At 45.8% G+C, this 13,746-nt stretch overlaps 1 protein-coding gene and 1 non-coding gene across 2 annotated transcripts; one reads left to right on the forward strand and one right to left on the reverse strand.

Annotated features, from left to right (window-relative positions):
* Positions 1-3,064: 3,064 nt before the first annotated feature.
* On the forward strand, positions 3,065-3,173 carry LOC136468172 (small nucleolar RNA R71). The gene has a single exon (XR_010761709.1). It is a non-coding gene; the product is annotated as a small nucleolar RNA R71 (small nucleolar RNA).
* A 7,246-nt stretch (positions 3,174-10,419) lies between these two features.
* Positions 10,420-13,334, reverse strand: LOC136467753 (putative laccase-9). Its single transcript, XM_066466531.1, has 3 exons — positions 13,079-13,334; positions 10,947-12,447; positions 10,420-10,841 (listed from the first exon to the last, which is right to left on the reverse strand). The coding sequence occupies exons 1-3, from the start codon at positions 13,223-13,225 to the stop codon at positions 10,711-10,713; spliced, it is 1,779 nt and encodes a 592-aa protein (XP_066322628.1). The 5' UTR covers positions 13,226-13,334; the 3' UTR covers positions 10,420-10,710.
* Positions 13,335-13,746: the final 412 nt, after the last annotated feature.

The following is a 13,746-nucleotide window of genomic DNA, read 5'->3' on the forward strand; positions in this document are numbered from 1 at the left end:
GAGAGTGTGATTCCACTGACCAATAAATAGTTGATAGGGCATTTATTTTGATTGCTAATAATGCCAAACAACGAGTTTCTTTTTAAGTGTGAAATACAGGACATCATGGACCAACTGACTACAAGGATGGATGAAATAATTGCAAAAGCGGTCACTAGAGCGTGCACACAACCTTCCTCCTCCGCTGCTACAACAACATCATCACCGTCACCTCCCGCATGTACTACAGAGTTTGCACAGCGCATGCTCAGTTCTCAAATGGAGAAGGCAGAGCAAAACCAGTTCAACAACTTGTTCCAAACATACTTTGTTGTGAAGGAACGACGTTGTCGTGTTATGATTGATGGTGAGACTTGCAACAACCTTGCAAGCTTAGAGATGGTTGAGAAGCTTGGTCTGACCACACAGCCACATCCACATCCATATTACATGCAATGGGTAAATTCTTGGGATAAGATAAAGGTAACTGAAATTGCTTGTATTGAGTTTTCAATTGGTCTTTATAAGGACAGCGCAGAATTTGACATAGTACCTATGCAAGCATGTCAATTATTGCTAGGCAAGCCATAGATATCTGAAAATAATGTTTTGCACAACACAACTACTAATAAATATTTGCTCAGATATAATGGTAGAAAATTTACTTTTATACCTATGACTGCTACTAAAATTTTAAGAGAAGATCTCATGAGAGCAGACAGAAGAAAAAATGAGCCTTTTAGAAAAGAATGGGCTATTTCAGATGTTTACAATACCGTCATCTAAATCTGAATTTTTACAAAATGGATATAGTGCTTTGCCTCTTGTTGGAACTAATATTTTGCAGCATGTATCCCAAAAAGAGGACATGATGACTGAGAAAGAACAGGTCAATGTATCAGGTAAGAGCTCTCTTGATGTGCTAATTTTTTCCACCAATGATGCTAATAATTCTATACTAAAATCCTTCTATTGATTTACCTTTGACACATGGCGGATGTTCTACTGATCTTTGCGATAGAGAAGAGTTATGTGATAGTGATATGATTATTAATGTGCCGCAACCAGTGAATGAGAATGATTCTTTTGTTTTGGAACCAAATACTTGTGCTAAAAATAAACAATTACTTCCAATTGCCACTGAACAAGATGAACTAAAATTGTTGTCTTCTCTAAATACTTTGGGGTATATTGAGTTTGAGACACTATGTGCTCTAAGTAGTTTGGAGGAGAAATTTAATTGTGTAGGATTGCCATGGTTATCTAGATGTACATGTCACTTTATTGGCAAATATAATTGTAAAGGAGAGTATATGGTGCATTGTGTCTATATTTGTTCAACTCTGAAATCTCCTTTCATTGTGCAAAAATATGATCAACTAGAGGGGCACCAATAGCTGATAATGTTGTCATGTCGAAATCCCCAAGTTTTGTAATGAGGCAATAGGTTAAATTTCAAGAAGGGGAGCAATGTTGGCTACTACCGACAACTTGTCCACCAGCTAAGCTCAAACCGAGGACGGTTTGTTGTCAAGAAGGGGAGGATGATGAGGACATGGCACCTTCAGGATACGAACAATGATTATAAGGTGCACTCATTCCTACATTTGCATAGTGGCTTTGGTTATAATTCACTTGGTTCCACATGTACATGTCACTATTTGATTGTAGGTTCAAATGTGTTTCATAATGGAAGTTCATCAAAGTTGAACTTTCGGTTCGTCGGTAGCCCGACAGTGCCTCATTGGGAAGGCCATAACTCATCCATCTGGAGTGCGATCGAGGTCAAGTGAGCACTTGATGGAAAGCTTGTTTGATAAGATTTCAAATAGATCTAGGTTCCATCTCAATATCACGTTGGCAAGGCCTTCAAATCACCAATATATTCTGTCGCTATTTCTGGCGGGAGCTACACTATCAGTTATGGGCTTGTTAGACATCCTTGAGACCCAGGTCCCAAGTTGAAGCACGCCCCAAGAAGATGGAGAACATGCCTAAGAGATGGCCTTGGACAGTCCTCCTCCATTGGCCACCACCTTAGGATGCCAGCAAGGACATCCAAGCCAAGCCAGAGGCCCAGTCCAATCCGAGTTCGAGTCTGCCTCGGCCGTCAGGACCAGTCTGCAATAAAATGGACACCCAGGACGCATCCAAAGTCCGTTTTTGATGATCCACATATGGATGGAAAGATAATTTCATAAGGAAACCAATGGAAGTGGTCCCACATCAAAATTCCATCAGAATCAATGGGAATTGTCGAAACAATTTGACATCCAGAATCTGTCACGGCGCTGCGTCATCGTCTTTTGGGCCGTTGGGCCTTGTAACGTGTTGGGACACCTTTAGGATATGAAGAGGGATCCTTGGATGTCCCTTAGGCTATATAATCAGTAGCCACCACCTACTTTAGGTTTTGGGTTTTGCTTAGATTAATCTGTTAAGAACAGTTTCACCGTTCATCGGTTTGTGAGACCCCAACTTCGTGAGTTTAATCATTCATCTGCAATTTGGTTGCGTTCTTTCTTGTTCTTGCTTGTGTTCTTCATTGCGCAGGCAGGGATTAGCCTTCTTGGTGAGGTCAACTTGGTCCATGACTTGGTTGATAATCAGAGGAGCTATGGTGCTAAGATTGCAGGGTTCGATCTTTCGATCTGAAGCCGGATCGGTGTATCACTCTCCGCCACAATGATAGTTACCATCACCTGACGGAAGATCGGGATCCCTGTCTACATTAAGTTGTTCCCTGAATGCCCTAGTATTTCCACACTCTTCACATGTCATGCGGGAATCATGAATGTGCATGACTTTTGCTTATCATTGGCTCGGTCTTCGAGCTTCTTCATCAATAGGTCCATCTTGGCAGACAACATGTCTACCTCCTTGAGTTGATGTATACCTCCATCTCTCTTGCGGGTCTGAAGATGTTTTTCATTACAACCTTGGTTGGAGGCCATCTTCTCCACAAGAGCTGTTGCAGCTGGTATGATGAGTGACAGGAATGCACCTCCAGTAGTAGCATCCATAGTCTCATGGGTACTATTGGTCAACTCATGGTAGAAAGTCTGCATGAGTAGCCTAATTCTCCATCCCATGATGAGGACATTCTGCAATGTAATCTTGAAAGCATTCCTACGCTTTAGGGACAGATTCATCATATTGCTATTGAAAACTTGAAATTCTCCCACATAGAGCATTGGTCTTGCCTATGGGAAAGAACTTGGCTAGAAAGGCAAGTGGAAGCAGTTATCCCATGTAGTATTTCTATCTTTATTGGCTGTAGAACCACTATTTTGCCTTCCCCAAGAGTGAGAATGAGAAGAGGTGAAGTAGTATGGTATCTTTGGTCACTCCTTTGATGGTGAAAGTGCTGTAGATCTCCAGGAAGTGTTGGAGATATGCACTTGCATCTTCATGTGCCTTCCCATAAAACTAGCTTGCTTGCACCATGTTGATGAGAGCTGGCTTGAGCTCAAATCCATTATCTCCAACATCGAACTATTGGTCCAGTACAGGATGTTGGCTGTAGTTAGAGCAAAGAATTCGCGAAGAGTCTTGTTAGCCATGGCTTCAAATTCTGGTGTTAAACTTTGCCTTATTTGGTTGTCTTCCGACTCTAAAGCTGAAACTTTCTTGAGCTTAGCTCTAGTTCTCTTAAGTAATGCTTCTAGATCTTCAACATAGTTTGTCAGAAGGTCAAAACCGGTCATACATTACCCTGCATAAGATACAAAAGTAGACAAAATAAGGGTAAGCCTGTTTGAGCAGAGGATCAATGGTTATCTCGATCACATCAATAAGTATAAGTTTATCAATACTTCCTTTGCCTAGCTACCTTCCCCTGGCAATAACACTAGAAATGCTTGTTGATATTTAACTTGTCACTTATTTTAGTAGCCACCTAATGAATGTCTACATCTCTTAACATTACTTTACCAGGTTTTCATCCCTAGTGATGATGTCAGAGATGCTTGTTGGTACTACTTAGCATTACTACTAGAATACTACTAAGTAGTTCTTTATTATTTTATGTGACAAGGAGGATTATATATATGAAAGGGATCTGCAAGCGCACTAGATAATATACCTATTGTAGCACTTCACCTAGGAGTATTCTAGATATCGTTATTTATATTTTTACCACAGGGATGGTCTGGCAAGGACATGTATTGATAATTTATGCTATTGATGGAGAAGTAAACCATAACCAATATTCTACTCACAACAGGGGTAAGTAAAGAGGTAAATGTATATATGAATGGTGCATAATAACTAATCATTGATCACTTAGAGTACTCCTTTCTATGGCATTAGCATGGTTAAGTAGAATATTAGAGGAATAATTCCTAAGTCATTCTTAATTACAAGTCAAAGTATACATTGATTAGTGTAATTACACTTAGTAATCATGGCTAAGATCAACTTCATATCTACACATAAGGGATATTACTAAGGAAGATCAAGAACAGAGCTTGTTTTTCTTCGTAACTAGATCCTACTTGTCCTATATTTGGGGGGTGGACTACAAAGGACTCAATGGGAGTGCCACATCCATGATCTACCATATGACCCGAAATATAGGGTGTATCTGTAGGTAAACAATGTATAAGCACCATGTTTACACAATGTCGACCACTCACCCCGTGTACACTAGAGTGAGTGCTATACGAACTTAAGCATGAATATGTTGATAATCCAAGTATACTAAGCATATAATCAAAGTAGACAATGAGCATGATAACTAGGAACATAAACAATATGAATAATAATATCATAACAATTGTAGCAAACATATAAAAGTAATGAGAGATACAAAATAGAGGGGTACAAAGATGGAGCTCTGAGTATGATTAGGGTTTCTGTCTTCTCAATTGACTTCTTTCTTAGGGAGGTGGTAGGGGTTGGTATATATATAGGCCAGAGCATCAATCCTAAGCCCTTGGATCAAACCGACTTGAATAAACAGCGTAGATGCAATCCTTAAGGCGGTAGAGAACCGACATAGCGAGGCGGAGGCTGACAGGTGGGGCCCTAGATTGGCCTGGCCTAAGCAGTGGGACCAACCGGCCCTACCTAGCTGGCCTCTCGCCCTCCACTTTGGTGTGGTGTCCTCTGGTGTCCTATGGAGCCTTTGAAAGCTCTAGTTTGGTTTTGGTGAATTGATGAAACCCTAAGTGCTAACCTTGTTTATCAAAGTGATCATGAGATAGGTAGCACATTCCAAGTGATGAAGGAAATGAAGATCATGACATAATGATGGTGATGCTATGGTGATGATCAAGTGCTTGGACTTGAAAAGAAGAAAGAGAAAAACAAAAGGCTCAAGGCAAAGGTATAAGTGGTAGGAGCCATTTCATTTCAGGTGATCAAGACACTTAGCGAGTGTGATCACATTTATGTTTGATAGCCATACTATTAAGAGGGGTGAAACTCGTATCGAAATACGATTATCAAAGTGCCACTAGATGCTCTAACTCATTGCATATGCATTTAGGATCTAGTGGAGTGCTAACACCCTTGAAAATGTTTATGAAAATATGCTAACACACATGCACAAAGGTGATACACATTGTGTTTAGCACTTGGGAGCGAGGGTTCGAAACTTCACTAGTGGAGTATCCGCCTGTATAGTGCGAACAGTCCGACGGTGCCATCGACACCCTGTACAGAAAAGACAGAGTTTCACAGAGTGCACCGGACGCTTGTCCTAGTGGGACCAGACACATTCGGTGGCTAAACCTAGGTGTCGGTCAGTCAGGAGAGACTGACCGAACTCTGAGCGAGTCCGGTCATGTGTGACCGGACTCTGGAGAGCAACGTCCGGTCAATTATAAAAGAAAGTGATACTTCGAGGAAAGTTTGAGAAAACCCTTTTTCTTGGAGTTTTCAAATCCACTTTGATTCCTTAATTTCTAAGTGATGAACTTTTGGTTATAGCTTCTAAGCATCCTTGGGAACCCCTCTACCAAATTTGAAGTCAATCGGAGTTCGTTTGGATAAAAAAACCCTTTTGGACAGAAGTTTTCAGGCTGCAAGGACTGTAGAACCGGCTAGGCCAGTTTAAATAGTACCCAAAACTAGCCAGGCTAGTTTGAACAGTAAACTAGCAAGGCCAATGTGAATAGTAAGTTGGCCAAGCCGGTTTTTGTGAATAGTAAACCGGCCAGGCCGACTTTCTACATTGTGTTCTCGCCGCAACTAGTTTTCGCCCGTTTTGGTGCTCTGTTTGTCCGTTTGACTTCTCATTTTTTCCATTGAGTTCTCTGAGGTGTTTAGAGGGTATCTAGTCACCAGTTGTCCTACGTACACTCCAATGGGAAGTATTGGTGTTTCGAGTGCTTTGGGGATCGATTTGGGACATCGGTCAAAATCAAAAGAGAATTGGATTCGGCTCCCATTCATACGTGCACTATGTGATAGACCCACTAGTGGTCTTTTATCTTGGGTGCATGGAGCGCCTGACCATCGCAACATGCAACTAAGCCAACGAAGTGTGCTATCAAAGCCCTCGACAGGAGTGGAACACGAAGCGACATAGAAGGCCCCGAGCCAAAGTTGTTGGATCCACAGCATACTGTGTAAACGGGGTGCATCATTGAGGCTCAAAGTCGGTAGTCCCATGAAGGGCTGACTGTGCCCCACTTAGGATTAACCGATTTGAGCTCACCAAGGGCGTTACTCGACCAAGAGTCATGAAGGCGCTCCTCACATCCTTAGACGGACAAATTGAACCCGAAGTGAAAGTTTTCCTCTTTAACCTGAGCGAAAGGTCGAGATGAGAAGATCCCATCACTGCCACCCTAGAGATGGCATGGAGGCTACGAGGGGCTTAGGGGCTCCTATTGAGTACGAACCATAGGGGTAGATATAATGCCTAGGTTAGTGCCATGACAGTTCGATTAACCCCCTAAGTGATTCTCCTAACTAGCCAAGGGCTTAGGGCTACACCCATCAGATGCACTCGTGTGCACCCTCTGGTCCATTGACTATTGGTTCTGTGGGCCTCAGAAGGCCCATTTCAGGAGAAGAGCTCAGTGCCTAGCAAACAAACCGAAAGGCTAAATTAATACACGTCTAGGTCGCCCACTTAAGGGCTTGGCTAGGCCTCAGGGCTCCCGACCACTGGGGGTAACAACCGAGCCAGCACTGCCATGCACACCTTGGCCTTCGCTCGGGCTAGGCTCCTCAGGCTGGGCATTCGGTTTAAACCAAAAATTCGGTTCGGTTTCTTTGGTTAAATTTTGGTTTTCAACAATCAACAACCGTTCAGTTTATTTCAAAACTAGAAACCCATAGATTCGGTTTCGGTTTTATAGTTTGGTTTTTTGGTGGAAACCGAGCCAACTGAAGCTCAACACAGAGGAGAAGGAGAATTAAGAGATCCATGATGGCTCCCCGCTCAACTCTTGCTCGTGTCAGTGCTGCGCGGTGAGACGTAGCAGCTCCATGCACCGCCACCACAAGATCCATGCACCACCGCACAAGACCCACATGTTGTAGGTGCCTCCACCACACACCCGTTTAGGCCGCCACTGCGCGTGCCCTACTCAGCGAGGCTGGCGACCCCTGCTTGCGCCACCACCATGCGAGGCCTATGTGCTCTTGCTCGCGCTGCCACCAGCCCACCGCGTCGACCCCCGCTCGGTGCTCATCCAGGATGAGGATGGATCGAGACTCCGTGAGTGGGGAAATGGGGTCAGGGGTGATGGGGTGGTGTGGAGGAATGTTGGGCTCGCTGGCTATGCAGATTGGGCCTAGTGCATCGTGCGTGTGGGGTGGACGTAGGGTGCCATGGCGCTCGCCACCTACACGAGGATTTGTCTGGTTCCACGGTTTCTCGGTTGCTGCTGCCTCCAAAACCAACGCCGAAGCCGAGAGTCGAAGTATCGGGAAACAAGAACCAAAACTGAGAATCGAAAAAACTGACATTTTGGTTCGGTTCAGTTCGGTTCGGTTTTGGTTCTCGGTTGAAAAGTGCCTAGCTTGATAGGCTCCAATCCCGACAAACCTCGAGAGTATACTACGAAATCTATCAGGCATTCGGGGTCTAACACACGGGCAGAGTGGTAGAGCGCAGGCCCTGCTAGGATTATGTTTCCCCATTCTTGCATGGCTGTGTTGGCCACTCCCAATGAATGGTCATGCCCGAAGCATGGTGCAACATGAAAGAGCTCCCACTCACCCGCTACGCAGAATGCAAGGCCCACATGGCAGCCTCCCTCTATGTGCGGGTGGGATCCTGGCATGCGAAGGACGCCACGCGAAGGCAAACCTAGGGATAGCACAACGATAGCAGACAACACCTAACGGTCAAAACTCCAAGCGGTGGTGGAAGATGTTAGAGGCAGTTGGAGCGTTGTTAGCCCACCCCGCTACAAGACGAAGGATGGCACCGACACAGCCAGGAGATCAAAGCTTCGGACTTAGAACCCTAGGAAATCCCCTAAACTTGTACTCCCATCATCCCCTCGATATATAAGGTGGGGCATGGGACCCTGTACAAGGGAACAAACCATTGGAACCCACCAAAACCTAGATCGGACCTCCAGCTCGGATCCCTAGCCAGGAGAATAGCAGCATAGTGCTCCCCCTACATCTCTCTCTCTCTCTCTCTCTCTCTTTGTGTGTGTGTCTTGTAAGAACTCAATTGAGTATTCCTAACACGAAGAACTCCGCTACTGGACGTAGGGCTTAGACATCTGAACCAGGATAAACCCCTTGTGTTTTGAGTTCTTAAGTCACCGAAGACACACGTATCGACCCACGTCGAACAATTCGATTACTGCCGTGGAATCTAACCCACGACAAGGGCTAAAGAAGTGAACAATATGGATAGTAGCTAACAAAGCTCAAAAAACATATCTTGATTTTGCGTTGCTAGAAATTGAACAAAGATGGGATAGGATAGGAGTGGGAAAAATGGAAGTGGAAAATGAGATAAAAATAGCTTTAATTGTAGTTATATATAATTCATGCCAATGATATATGGGGTGCATGGAGAGAGGACACCAAAGTCAAATGAATAAGCAAAACTATTAGCAAAACAATTTTTGAGTAAATAAAAAGATTTAAATGTTACCATGAAAAAGCTAGCTACACGTGCTAATTGCATGGGCCATGCATCTTGCTAGTTGGATATACGGAAGTGATATGCGTAGCTTTTTCTCAAGACTCATCCTTAGTACGTTTAGATATATAAGAAAGTGTCATATACGTCTTTGTATCACAACTTGCTTTTGTGTTATTATAGTGTATTACCAGTCCAGTCGTCTTCTTTGTGAAAGTAAACCCCTGGATCAGATATTTAGATGTCAATCTAGCTAGCTTTCTGCGGCCCGTTCAAGTTTGGTTGTTTGGTATAGGCAAACGAAATGAGAGAAAGAAAAGGTTACCCACCTCATCCCCAATGCAAGCAAGGGTCCATAAGTCCATTGGATCTCCGCATTGACATAATACTATTATGAATATTTCATCAAAACTGATGAGTAACCTGTGGAAAGAAGCTTTCCAAAAAAAATCGTCTCCTCCCTCAGAAAGAACATTTAAATCTATCTTGTATTCAGAGACATAGACATGCCCTACTCAAATTGTCATGCACTCATGCTTGCAGTAAGCAGAACTGATGGTCCGTCATCTCTGAACCTAATCAAGTTGGTGTGGCTAATCACGATGATCCATGCATTTGCTATGTTGGACATACACCACCATTTCTAATTCTAAGAAACCAGTAATCAAGCATTGCATTTGATTCGCTGTAGTGTTATGCATCACTTACACCTTGGCACGGTGATTGTCTTGTTGGTGGGGGTACTGATTGGTGTTCAGCAATGTGTGGAGAAGACACATATGGTGATTGTAGCCATCATCAAACCAAAGCTACGTGAGCGTTGGATATAGAAAAATGTTACATTACACCCGAGTCGAGATAGTAGTCTTCATGCTGCTGCTCAATGTTTTATTCTCTCATTGTTGGCTCGGTGATCTCCTAACAATCACACCACTGGATTCCCTGCGTACCACTTATTTTTCTTGATGGGTCTCAAAAGGCTCACAGAGAAAATGTAATTAATCTGTTGGTTCGTGTTCCTCACAGAAGAATTTCAACATGTTCATTGCAATTTGTTGTCTTTGTCATGTGGAAGAATATAGTTATATGTGTTTTCTCCTTGTTTTTTCCTCGAAAGATATACCATACCAGATCAAAGCCTTTGTCGTTAAGGCTATATGATGCCTAGTAGGCTCGTCGGCTCGTCACTTCAATCCATTCCAAGGTCTGACAAAGACAGATGCAACAGGAGCCCATAACCTGAAATGCAATCCCTTGGGTATCAGCTACCTGCTGGATTTGTGCCTAGACTTCGATTTTCGCGTAGATTTCATTTCTAAGGATCCAAAAGGGACCTACATGATCATGGTCTTATCATGGCGAAAATAAATGAATACATATATGAAGTACATATTTATACTGAATCTTCACGGGATACAGAATGTAACTCCGTAGAATACATTATTTAGTTACACTTTTTAAAGATTGCACTAGGAGTAAAACAACACAAATAATGAATACAACAAATATATTTTTCTCTTCCAACCAAATGAAAAACAAAAAAAATACAAAGGACACTAATTAAAATCTATACCGCAAATAATTAATTCAATCATCAACTGAGAAAAATTATTTTGCTCGATTATCTTGCATACACCACATCATCCGTGGCTCATGCCTTTGTTTCCTTAGCACTTAGGCATGTTAGGAGGACGTGGCATCATTTGAGCGCCTGGGGTCTTGCCATTTTTCACAATGAACACGGTGTCCATGCCCCACACCGTGTGACGATCGAAGTGGCAATGCATAAACCACACACCTAACAGACAAGCAAAGAAATAAACAGCACAAAGTAAGATAAAAAAATCATATATATATAACAACATATATACTGTAGTTTTGCCCAAATTTAGCAAATACTCACCAGGATTTGCCGCGCGGAAGCGCATTGCAGCCCAGCCGCCCGTAGGCACGGAGACGGTGTTCTGGTACGGCGGGTCGACCAGGTTGTACGTGGCCGGGTCATTATCCTTGTCGAAATTACCGAAGCCTCTACCCACCACGTAGAAGCTGAAACCGTGCAAGTGCATGGGGTGGCTCTCGGCACCGAGGATGGCCGTGTCCTGGAACACCACCTCCACCACGGTGCCGTACTCCACCACCTTCACCTTGGTGCCCCGCTTCGTGAGCTGGAACTCCACCGTCGGGTCGGGGGCGGTGAAGTTGAAGAAGAAGGGCGGCTTATTGGGGAAGTCCGGCTCGTACACGCCGCTGATGGAGTAATAGTAGGCGTCGAGGATGTCGACGGTCGGCGGCACGAAGCTGACGTTGTTCAGGCTCGCCGCAAGGCGGGTGTTGTTTCCGGGGCCGGGGCCCATGCACGTCTCGTTGGCCCCACAGGGGAGCGTGTTGACGGAGATCGTCACGAGCATGTGCTCGTCGACCTCCATTGGCACGTCGATCGGGTGCTCCTTGGTGACCAAGGAGCGGAGCTGCGATGTGTACGCTGCTGCCGCGGCGGTGTCGTTGATGACCGGCAGGACGGGGTAGTCTGGTGGCCCCGCGGAGGGCGGCGCGTCCGTGTATTCCAGAATGGCGGTGGTGTTTTTAGCGTTGACCGGGAGTCCGATGTTGGTGAAGAACGGGCTCGCGGCCATGTAGTAGCGGTTGTTGTCGCCTGAGCCATTGGTGGCGTGGTTGGCCTCGAGGAGCATGTTCATGGTCTGTCCGGGGGAGATCATGATGTAGTCGACGGTGAACGGCTTGAGGTAGCGGCCGTCGGTGCCGACCACTGTGAGGCGGTGCCCGGCGATGGCGAAGAACATCTCGTTGGTGAGCCCCGCGTTGATAACCCGGAGTAGGTATGTCTTGCCGTGCTCCACCAACATCATGAAGGTGTCGTTCTTGGAGCACGGGGCGAAGTCGCCGGGCTGGCCGTTGATGGTGTTGGCGTCCGAAACCTGGACGTCGCCGCCGGTCCGCTGGGACTCCAGGAGAACTTGCTCCACGTCTGCATTCCACCACTCGCCGAGGATGATGGGCATCTCCTTGTGCGGCTTTGTGTAGGGGTAGACGGAGCCGCGCTTGGGGTGGATGACGATGGCGCCGTGCACGGTGGCGCGGTCGAAGTCGCTGTGCGCGTGCCACCACAGCGTGCCCTCCTCCTCGGTGAAGATGATCTTGTATGTGAAGTTGGCGCCGGGCTGGATGGGGCACTGCGTGATGTACTCCGGCCCGTCGGACCACGGGTTCCGCGGCTGGTCCACGCCGTGCCAGTGGAGGGTGATGTTCTTGTTGCCCTGGTTGTACACGTTGACGATGACCACGTCGTCCTTGCGCGCGTAGATGGTCGGCCCGGGGAACTGCCCGTTCACGGCCAGGATGGTCTTCTCCTGGCAGAGCCGGGTGACGTTGGTCTCCTTGATCTGCAAAATATATATCACACGCCGGCGTTAGTCCTTGTCTCCTCTTAATCGAGCCTACTGCATGGTGTGTAGGACGAAGCAAGCAGTTGGCGGGCGTCAAGGAGCTTGGATAACTAGCAAAGAGGCTAATTTCGATAAGACGATGCTGCATGCTGGAATGGAAAAGATTAGCAAGCAGCTAATAAGATGTGTCACATCGTTGCTAGCTTTTTTCTCGAGTGATGACGATGTTCAGCAGCTCACATCAGGGAAATGGGAAAATTGTGGCTTCCGTAATTTCTATGCTTAGCAAGATATATAGCTAGTGTTTCTCGACAAGCAAGTAAGAAGTCAATCTGTGCCGGTCGGAATACAGCTAGCTCGGTCTACTTACTTCATCATGCAGATCGAGTATCTAACAATTCATAGTCGCTAGATCAGATATCTAGCTCGCATATGCAAATGATCTGAAGGCATGCAATCATCACATCGATATAGCTTAGCTAAATATTTCAAAACGATAACATATGTACAACTGTTGTTCTGCACGTGCCCTCAAATACTATACGTACTGAAACAAACTGCCTGGATCTCTGAAATTAAACTGGTAGTAGTATATACAAGTTGAAATGAGATGTATGGAGCAACTTACAACGAAGTCGTAGTGAGTATTCCTGGAGGCCTGGGCCGGGCTAGCTGCAACTCCAAAGGCTAACACCACGCCTAGCAGTAACCAGCTGAGCCGGCCTGCCGGCATCTTATCTGCACCGCCCATCGTCGGACGTTGCCGAAGGGGCATGCAGCAGAGCTAGAGCTCAGCTCAGCTCTCTGATCTTCGTGTATGATTATGATGTGTGTTTAGCAGCGAGCGAGAGGATGCAAAAGGCTAGCTCTAGCTTCTGCAATGTGATCTCATCTGGCTCGGAGGCCGCAGATATTTATAGAGCGAGAGCTGCCAATGCAACGACGAGGGGATGCATATGCATGTGCATCCTCCATTCGTCATACCGCCACCAGTCAGTACCTAAACTACCCCGGTCCGGTCGATAACTTCGAATGATTGTCTGCTTGGCTAGCTTAGCAACTCGTCCACGCGCGTCCTGGCAGCGTTTTTCCGGCGACAAATGCACGGTGTGGCTCCAGAAGCCGCGTACTAGCCTGAAACGCCCTCCTCCTCCTCCGTTAGCGTGAGTTGATTGGCGTGGCCTACCAGACTGCCTCGCCGCGGTGGCGCGAGCGTGTGACGTCGACGATGACGACGTCCGAGCTACCTAGGCTTGAATCTTCACCCGGGAACTGGCACGACGGCGACTTGGGTTG

This window comes from Miscanthus floridulus, chromosome 7 (genome assembly GCF_019320115.1).
Source record: "Miscanthus floridulus cultivar M001 chromosome 7, ASM1932011v1, whole genome shotgun sequence".
Taxonomy (NCBI): Eukaryota; Viridiplantae; Streptophyta; class Magnoliopsida; order Poales; family Poaceae; genus Miscanthus; species Miscanthus floridulus.